We start from the raw sequence: 9,809 nt of genomic DNA, 5'->3' as shown, positions 1-9,809 counted from the left end.
AGAGGCAGACAAAAGGATCGAAAAGAAACGGGAAGCTGGCAGGGAGAGAGGTGTGTCGGAGCTGATGTCCTTGAAGAGGGTGCAGCAGTCTAAAGCCAAGGTTCCCAAAAGCCGTTGAAAGCGGGGGAAAAAAAACAAAGACAAAAACACAGCCCGTAAAGAAAGTGTAGCGAGCCTGGCCGGGCCAGGCTCGGCGCGAGGCCTGGCGGGACGTGGCCGGAGTAGACAGAGCGTGCCCCGCGAGCAGACGCCGGCTTCTCCTCCACGATTCCTCGGGTTCTGCCTGCACCGCTCGCCGGAGCTGCGGGACGGAACTGCGGGCCCCTGGCCTCCCGCCGGTCCGTGGTTTTCCTCCGAGCTCGGGCTCCAGCTCGGCCTCCGGCACTGGCTCAAAGAGCCGCCCCTAGGAGGTCGAGGCCGGGATGGACAGTCCGTGTAAGCTGCTGAGGGCGTCTGGGGCCTTGCCGCCCGGGCTCGGTGGCTTCCGATCGGCCACTGCGGGAGGAAGCACAGGGCATCGGGTCACTGCCTAGTGCGGCGCGCGCTGCTGGAGACCCAGAGAGCCGGGATGCTGCCGAACGCGCCGGGCGCGATCGACCTCCTCCAAAGCTTTGGGAGACAACCTGCCCTCTCCACCTAAGGGACAAAGTTGTGCGCGGAGAGCTTGGCCACTGGATCTGGTTTCCTCCAGAGTGGGGACAGTTAATTCTCTTTACCCTGGTACTGATGACCTCCGGCTCAGATCCCATGGAGGCTTCAGCAGCGTAAAGCCTGGAGCTGACATCAGCGCGTCCTCCGGACCACCCACCCACCCACCCCAGACCCCCCAACAAGCGCACTGGTATCGGCAACAGTCCCCTCCGTGGACACCGGCCGCGCGCGTGGCGGCTTTCGGTGGCCAAGGGAGGGGAAGGATGCAACTCGTGTGAGGAACGGATCACCAAACACTCCTGCCAGGCGCGGCCCCGGAGACCTCCGGTTTAGGAGGAGGTCTTCCTTGACGGGAGCTGCAGACGTCGTGAGACTCAGGAGGTCAGGGATGGAGACGCGCTCACCACACAGGCACAGCACGTCCTGGGGCCTCGGGGCCTCCGGATTAAATGACAACGAGCTGGCCAGATCTGGCAGTATTCTGCGCTTTGCTCTATTATTTGGGGTTTTGGGAAGGGGCCCAAGTTTTGCTACTGAAAGCCAAAAAAACTGACGACATGATTGTGCAAGCCTAAGTTTCCTTTCCTAACCCGAGGGGAGGGGAGTGGGGGGGCATTCAACTTCTCTTACATAGGAGACACGAACTGTTATAGCTAAAGGAGCTTTTTTTTTTTTAATGTTTACCCTCCCAACAAATCCTTGCCGGGAGAGGCCGAAGCTTCGATTCCAGGTGAGAGGGAGCTCTAGATTGCCCGCTGCGCTCATCAGCCCAGCTTGCTGTGACCTGGAAAGAACACCTCATAGCAAGAGTCACCACACACACACACACACACACACACACACACACAATTTTTGGTCCGTTCTAAAGACTTTTCTAGCACAGAACAGACTCCTGGGCTTGTCCCCACACTTGAGCTCTTCTCCTAAATACAGTTGTTAGGGAAGTTGTTTAGGAGTACCCAAACTTTTCTTTTCTCCCCATCCACGCACTTCAAAGTGGGGACCTTGTTTAGAAAACATCCAAGGAGAAGGAGAGTTCTCAGCCAAAGACTGGTTACCTTAGAGATGAGGGAAAATGAACTCCTGAAAAATAAACACTGGGGAGCTGGATTCCACCCCACCTTGGAGGGGAGGGGGGACAAATTCTATTTGTAGTTCTTTCCTTCTTTCTGCAGCTGCTCCTTCCTATACACCACCCCCCTCCTTGTGTAGGACAAGGGAAATGTAGGCGGGTAAGGCTGGGGACCCAGAAGCCTGACCTGAAGACAAGCATTCTACAACTTCATTTGGTCTCAAGGAACAGGCATTTTTAAAACATTGGGATTGCATGGGATTTTCTCACCACTTTGGGAATGACACCCAGAGAAAGAGAAGATCTGAGGAATGGGTCTCCCAGAGTTAGTTCAAATGAGACCAACTGGCTGTGGGTCCTATAGCTTAAGTATGCAAACATCCTAGTGATCCCTGGCAAAAATGGTTCTTAGGATCCTTCAAGAATGAAAATGAGGATCAGAAATGACTGAAATAGAGCTATAATATATCTGTAACAGATATAAACAATAAGCTTTCTTTGTGCATATGTCATATGAAACAGACTTGCTTTTCAAATATTTTCATTTTTTTCATTTCGATAAATATTATTTCATATGATCAGCAGCACAGAGGTGTTACGCCTTTAGGTTCCTCCCCTATATAGTTTTGTTTTGTTTTTAAAGCCCAGCTGGGTGAGATTTTTGAAAGTCCAAAAGTTTGGTGGTTTCTGAAAATATTGCTGAAAATACCAGCTGTCTTGAAAAGAGAGGTTTTGGTAGGATCTGAACTTAGGGAAGAGAGATCCTGCCATGGCTGTGAAAAGACATTTGGATGACTTTGGAGATTTCTAGAATGTCAGACCCTCCTGTTCTCTTACCTCCCAAGAATGAAAGTTTTCCTTCAGAAGATGAGAAATCTGAGCTGCACTTTCTTGTCAACTGAACAGAAAGCCCAGACTCACTGCCTTTCACCAAGATAAAATGAATAAATTGTGATGCATAATTTGATGTCTGACTAGGCATTAAGCTGCTCATTTGCACCTAATTTGGAGGAGACTAATCTCTGTGCCATATTGGGTGTGGGATACAATTGTATTTGTTTTATATTGAACATTCATGACATTAAATTTCTTTCAAAAAGGAAAAATACCAGAAAAATGTACAGTATTATTACTAAAAATTAAATAGCAACCAATAGCTATAAACTATCTTATAAGGTGGATTTCTTTGAAGATATTAATTTCTTAAAAATAATTCAAAAATAAATGGCATGCCGGGCACTGGTGGCTCATGCCTGCAATCTAGCTACCCAGGAGGCTGAGATCCGAAGATCACAGTTCAAAGCCAGCCCCGGCAGGAAAGTCCATGAGTCTCTTATCTCCAATTAACCACCAGAAAACTGGAAGTCACACTGTGGCTCAAATGGTAGAGTGCTCAACTTGAGCTGAAGAGCAAAGGGACAGCACCCAGGCCCAGAGTTTTAAGCCCTACGAATAACAAAATAAATTACAAAGCAAAAACTTATATTAATTCTCTTTGTCTTTTCAATAGTCAGTTTGAAGAAACCTTTGAAGTCAGTTTTCTGCCAACGAGAAGAGTGAAAGAAATCATAATACAAGTGGGTATGTAATCCTCATGCCATGAAAACAGCCATACAATGAATTATTATTTTATGCTTCTCAAATGAAAGCATTTGAATGTCAGCTTGAGAAATAGTTACTAATAATGACCTGGATCATTCCATGTTACCTGAACCTTTCAAGATCCTGGGAATCAAGACAGATAACAATTACTTAAATAGCCAGTGTAGCTAATTACGAGTGTGGATTTTAACATATAGAAAAAAAAAGTGTTTCATTTTAGGAAGCAGATGTAATAAAAACATGAATACTGGCCCTGCTAAGTGACTATATTTCTAAAAAGGAAGATCGTTCCTATGGGTCAACAATCAAAAATGAACCTAAATAAATGTTAAGGTTCCTTCTTCTCCCAAATTAACTAGAATTAGTTTCGAATTCAGGAACTATGAGAGCTATCTTTGGGTCATTAGGTATACGCCATAATCTGTTTCTTATGTAAAGATTGAAATGTCCTCAGAACAAAGTAATCGTATTGTGAAACAGCTGTAAGGAAGATTGTGAATCCTTTCCTCAACCTTTCCTCTTCTTAGATTCAATCTAAGAGAAATCATTGAAATTTCGGGATATACTTTTTAAATACAAATGAACCCACTGAGTTAAGTGATTTGGACACTGAGATAAATTTTATTCCTATTTCAATTTCAACAATCAGGGGTCAGGGGTACTCAGAACTCAAGATTACAAAACCAACAACTAAGTCTTGTGATACCTTAACAGTACTTAAATGTCAAGCTCATAGAAGTTCTAATTCTCCACTTTTAATTTTTTTCTTGCTTGTACTTCCCCTAAATGAGCAAGCATTGTTATCTTCTTTTTAATTAAATGTAATAGGACATCAATTTTTATAAATTTTCTTTACTTGGATTCATCTATAATTAGACAAATGAGCATTATCCTAATACCCCAGGATGTGTGTTCTAAGAAAGGTGGATATAGAAAAATCTACTTTTGACCTTTACTGCTCTGGGTGGCATCTTATTCCTCCCTCCTCCATTGAAACTATCACCCTGTAGTACCAAGGCTACTTAGAAATAGCACTTTTTACCTGGGATGCCCCAAGAGGAAGACTCTCCTAAAATCATCTTCAAGTCTGCCACTCTCAGCCACCACTATGTCCTCCAAACTCCATGGATTGGAGGTAAATCCACCAGTAAAGACCCCCTTATCATCTAGGAATGCCCCTCCCTAAGGGAGCTAGAGCCTCCCCCATCCCCTCTCCCCCTCCCCTAGACTCTTTCCTTCCCTGGACCCCACACCCAGTAGATGAGGTTACAACTTTCTGCTGGTCAATACCTAAATGCAGGAAGGTTGGCAATTAGCAAAAATAACCCCATCCAGGAGCAAGGAAGAAATGGTGAGTCCTCAAAAACTTTCCCAAGGGAAAGGAAAAAGCCAGAACTTGGTGATGAAGAACCCCCTCCCCCCCCTCCCACACACACTGCAGCCAGTTGTAGATGAATTCCCTCAAATCTTAGTTCACTTATAGGTAAATTTATAGAAGAGAAGGAGGTCAATTCACAGCCACATTGCTTTCAGAAGGACCTCAAACACACGCTGAGTTTGAAGTTCATGATTGAACTTTCTCCTTTCCTGCTGCGTGTTTGGGGCGGAGTATGTTAATAACCTTAATCCTAGCTACTCTGGAGACTGACACTGCTGTAATCAGCTTGTAGCCAAGCCAAGCAGAAAAGTCAAAAGTTGGAGAGACTCCATCTCCAAAAGAGCAAAAAGCGGGGCTCAAGTGGTAGAGGTGCTTACGAACCCAGCGGGAGCCTTGCATTCTAAATCTCATAATGGCAATTTAAAAAAGAAGAAGAAGAAATAAAAGCAAAACAACAAAAAAACCTTTAAGAGAAGACCGGATTCTGGCTTTTAAAAAACATAATTAAAATAAAAGAAACTAGAAAACAAAAAGAGATCATTGGAAGGATACAGGTGTAGATAGAGGCCAGATGGCAGAGCTAAGTCCAACTCCACCTGAAGAGTTCAAGTCTTGCTCTTTTTTTCCCTTCTTTTCTCTTTCTTTCACTCTTTATCTCGGTCTCTTTCTCGCTCTTCTCATTCCCAATTCCTTGCCATTCTTCTCTTCCCTAACTCACTTCTCCTTCCTCTCAACCTTTCCTAACTCGTCTAGCATCACCGGACCACTCCCTGCCTCAGTCTCTCACCTTCTCGACTGGGATGCTTGAAGGTCATTGCAGAAGCTAGCTCCCCGCCGTGCACCGCTAAGCTGGTCCCGGGAGGCGCCAGCGGTGGACCTTGCGCGGGCGGCCAAGGCGGGCCGGGGGCGAGGTAGCCACCTCCTGGAGCGCTGTACACGCTGTGCTGGTTGGAGGCTGGGTAAGCGCAGGCCGGGAGGAAGCCTCCCACTGCGGAGAGGCCGGAGGCTGACTGCCGGGTAAAGAAGGACAGGTGGTTAGCAAATAACCCCCACGTCTTTTCCCTTGCAAGCCTGGGAGTAATGGAAGCTCTTCATTTCCCCCTTGCTACCTGCTCCCTTATCCCTATGCAAAAAAAAAAAGAAGAAGAAGTCTGAGCTTTCCAAATGATCCTTTTACTTTGTCATTCATGCCTGAGCTAAATGCAGAGTTCCATGTGTTGTACGTCTCTGCCTTCCTTAACAATGTCATACAGCCTCCATTTATTTATTTATCTTTATTATTTTATTTATGCCAGTACTGGGGCTAGGCAATATCCCTTGACTTTTCCCCCCCTTCAAGACTGAAGTTCTACCATTTGAGCCACATCTCCACTTCTGACTTTATGCTGGTTAGAGACAAGAGTCTCACAGAACTTCCTGCCCTGGGGTGGTTTTGAGCCTCTATCTTCAGATCTCAGCTTCCCCTCTTCTCCCTGCCCCCAACCCCAGTAACTAGTATTTATAGGCATTAGACACCAGGTCAGACTGTTTCCAGTTTTTTAAAGCAAATGTGTTTTGGAAAAGGCAAGTCAATCTCCTCAAAAGCTAGCCTCCCTCAAACTTGTCGCCTGAGTAAAGGATAAAAATATGCCACCCAAAGAAGCTCGCTGGCCGCAGGCAGACACAGTACCAGAGGAAGCTTCTTTTCCTTCTTTCAAGCTTCCTCCCAATAGCCTATTAAAGATCACCTTCTTCCATGCCTCCTGATACCTGCGTGTATTTAATGTCCGTCTCCAAGGCGGGTTTCTCCAGCCCATTTACTGCTGGACTAGCAGGGAAGGCAGTGCGGTTCACGCTGGCCCAGTCTTCCATCTTGGGGGAGTAGGAGGCACCTTCGCTCCCTGCCAAGGCCCCTATGGGGAACACCAGATGAATTAGGAGGTGCATCAGAATCTGGGATGAACACCTATGAAGACCTTCAGACCAGATGTCTGGACACTAGCCAACTACCCCATCGGTACACGAAGGCCCTGCCAGGTAGCTCTTGAAGCACCAGCAATTGAGGAAATGCTCTGAGAATCACTGGGGTCTGAAGGACAGCGGAAACAGTTCAACTTTCACTGGGCTAAGGACAGAAAGGCAGATGGCTGTGTTCTTCCCTGCACCCATCACTAAACCCGCTTCCCACGAAAGGGCTGAGTCGGGGGCAGTGGTCTGGCACACCCAGCCAAAGCAGCCCCTCCAGTATCTGGAGGCCCCAATTTGAAAGTTCAAGTTCAAATTCAGGGCAAGCTCATGAGAAAATTGTGTAGATTTCTCAGCATCTCAATAAATGTCTAGAAGACTGGGTATTCGTTCTACTCTGAACTGTCTTCTCGGACACTGCAAATCTCTCAAAAGAGGCATCCATCCACCTCACACCCCTGGCAAGTAGCTGCTCCAGCTCAGGTGTTTGCCATGAAATTGGGGGAAAGTTGCTGATTGTAGCACAGGCCTTGTGGAGTCCCTTCTCAACCAGCTGCCCAGTGCCATTTAAAACAGTTTTGATCTCCTGAAACTGGGTTTGAGCCACCAGGAGAAACAAAGTATGCAAGAGGCCGCAGAGGCAAACTCTACCAATAGTGGCAGGAGCTAAGCATTCCGTTTATTTCCAGCCTCCTTTCCTTTCTCCTGCGCTGTCGATAAATTTTGCTGATATCTCACTTACCAAGTCTGCTGGGAGAAGGCACAGCCACCCCGACCAACTGCCGGGAGCAGGGGGCAACGGGAGAGAAAGGCCTACATCTTACCTCCTTAGCCAAACACAGAAGTTACCGCCCCACAATCCTCCCCATATTTTCCCCCAACAGTTGTTTTTTGAGTTCCATTACAAGTGTATTGCCATTATTCTGAATCCCAAATCCAGGACCTGCAAGGTTTCCAGAACGGCTAATGATTTGGGTCACCCAACGTGATAGATTCCTCCCCCCCCCCTCATTTAATTATTCTAAAGGATCACTGGGCAAAAGGAAGGGCAAAACCCTTGGAGAATGGTGAGAGACCATACAACTAACCATACAACTAACCGTAGAACTAGCTTAGATTTGGCAATAGGCATTTGCATTGTTTTGCAAGAATGAGAAAGCCGCAATTTCAGGCCTCCAAATTTGCAGTGAGCGACATCTCTTCCATTTGTGCAAGTAATTTCCATGTTTGTCAGAGAAAGTTCAAGCTGTCCGGAGGACTCCCACATTAGCCTCTGGACACGCACCCTCCCTGCCCCAGCCTCCCTCAGCTAGTCCAATCTTTCTCGCGAGCCAAAGCCAGTCGGAGGTGTATGACCTTCCTCACTCTCATATCCGCCCGCCCTCGATTCTGCCCCTAAATATAGGTCAACCGATGGCAACACAACTCACCTGTTTGCTCCATGAATGTCCGTATGCCCAGGATGTTGCTGACCGAATGTGCCGAGGGCCAGGAACGAGGGATGCTGACATGACCCGCTGAGCCCGGGACCCCGGGATGGCTGCCCATCTTGGCACCGGTGGGCGATACTGGGCTAGGATAGGGGTACTGGTAGATGTGATTGTAGGGCAGCGCAGGTTGAGGCGGCGGCTGCTTACTAGCCTCGTAAGGCCCAGGTTGCGCCAGGCTGCCAATCTTGTTGCGCAAGATTCGGCTAATGGAGCTCACCGAGGGCACGTTGTATTTGTCACAGACGCCATCGGCCAGCAGCCGATCACGGATCTCCCAGGCAAAGATACCAGGGTCTCCTTGCTTGTAGTCCCGGATGTGTTTGACCACGTTGGGGGTGGTGACACGGGGTTTACTGCCCCCGATGGCCCCGGGCAGGATAGAGCCGGTTTCGTTGTAGCGCGCCAGGATTTTGCTCACGCAGCCGTGGGAGACACGGAGTTGCCGACTGATGTCACAGGGTCGGATGCCCAGCTGTGCTAGCTCCACGATGCGCAAGCGGATGGCGTTGGGCAAGGGACGGCCATTGACGAACACACCGCCCAGCTGGTTCACTTCGCCGTAAGTCTGCTCTGCGGATGCGCCAGGCCAGAGTGAGCCGAGCGGGAGAAAACACCGGCGGGTTAACCAAAGGGGGCCACGCGGGGCGTTGGGCGCGACTCCTAAGGTGACCCGGAGGTCCCCAGGCAGACAGCACGGGAGCGGTGGGCCAGGGGGTGGAGACCAGCCTGAACCAGCTCCAAAAGGATGGGCAGGCATAGGGACCTTGTGGGGGAGGCACTGAGCGCTGTAACCAACGGTGCCCTTTCCTGACCTTGGGAGCGCCTATACTTAGGCATCCCCCTCCTAAACTGGAGACCTGCTCTTCGAAGGCTGGGAACACGCGGAGAATGTGGGGCGTCCAGGACCATCCAAGACCTACGACCGTTTCGCCCAGGAAAAGTGGATTCCCCTCCCCGCCTCTGGATTCTCGATCCTGCTTATAAACCCTCCCGCTCCCTACTTGCCTCTTGCCCCTTACCCATAACGCGCGAGCCAGCCAGCTGCCTGGCGCCGGAACGGCGGGGGCTGGGCCCGGCGCAGTCCGGGAGAGCTCGGGCGCCGCCACCGCCGGAGAGGCATAGAGGGAGGGCGTGCGCCAGCCGAGAGCCGCGGCCGCCCGGCCGCGGGCTGGAGACGCGCGCTGCGCCGCCACTGAGTGCGCTGCCGCCCGCCCTAGGCCCTGCAGCTGCCGCGGCCGTCCGCTCCCAGGACACTCTCCACGCCCGCGACCCCAGGCCCAGGGTGAACTTCATCCGATTGGGAGAAATTCGTCTGACCGGGAAGCTGCAGCGTGCGAGAATCAATTTGACGTGTCCTCCACGTCAATCTCTGCAGTCACGCCGGAGACGCGCGAGTTGGCAGCTCATTGGTTCTCGTCACTGCGCCCGGCGCCCCCCTCCCCGCCCAGAAACTCTACCCTCTCCTCTGGTCCTCCTACCTCCGCCTTTCCCCATCTCCCCCCTCTCCGGAACCCGCCCCCCCCCCTCACTCCACAAACACACCGTCCCCAAACCAGCTGAGCCAGGGACGGTCCAATTTCCAAGACCCTTGCAGCCTCCTTTTCCTCCTTCCGGCTTTGGGAATGGTAGGGAAGTTATTTCAAACTGCTTATGTATTAGTAGTGGTACTAGT

At 49.7% G+C, this 9,809-nt stretch overlaps 1 protein-coding gene across 1 annotated transcript; it reads right to left on the bottom strand.

Annotated features, from left to right (window-relative positions):
* Nucleotides 1-403: 403 nt before the first annotated feature.
* On the bottom strand, nucleotides 404-9,445 carry Pax1 (paired box 1). Its single transcript, XM_042666535.1, has 5 exons — nucleotides 9,157-9,445; nucleotides 8,078-8,707; nucleotides 6,453-6,595; nucleotides 5,491-5,713; nucleotides 404-495 (listed from the first exon to the last, which is right to left on the bottom strand). Exons 1-5 carry the CDS (start codon nucleotides 9,428-9,430, stop codon nucleotides 404-406), a joined length of 1,362 nt encoding a protein of 453 aa, XP_042522469.1. The 5' UTR covers nucleotides 9,431-9,445.
* Nucleotides 9,446-9,809: the final 364 nt, after the last annotated feature.

This window comes from Dipodomys spectabilis, unplaced genomic scaffold, assembly GCF_019054845.1.
Source record: "Dipodomys spectabilis isolate Male_0828 unplaced genomic scaffold, ASM1905484v1 ptg000365l, whole genome shotgun sequence".
Classification (NCBI taxonomy): Eukaryota; Metazoa; Chordata; class Mammalia; order Rodentia; family Heteromyidae; genus Dipodomys; species Dipodomys spectabilis.
This window is presented reverse-complemented; position numbering and strand designations above follow the sequence as displayed.

Bases quoted from the DNA above. Each gene is read 5' to 3' on its own strand.
- Pax1 (XM_042666535.1), bottom strand. From the start codon at position 9,430: ATGAAGTTCACCCTGGGCCTGGGGTCGCGGGCGTGGAGAGTGTCCTGG. The intron at 6,596-8,077 runs GTGAGTTGTGTT...TGTTCCCCATAG, and splicing joins GACATTCATGGAGCAAACAG to GGGCCTTGGCAGGGAGCGAA. The intron at 5,714-6,452 runs GTATCAGGAGGC...TTTACCCGGCAG, and splicing joins CGGACATTAAATACACGCAG to TCAGCCTCCGGCCTCTCCGC.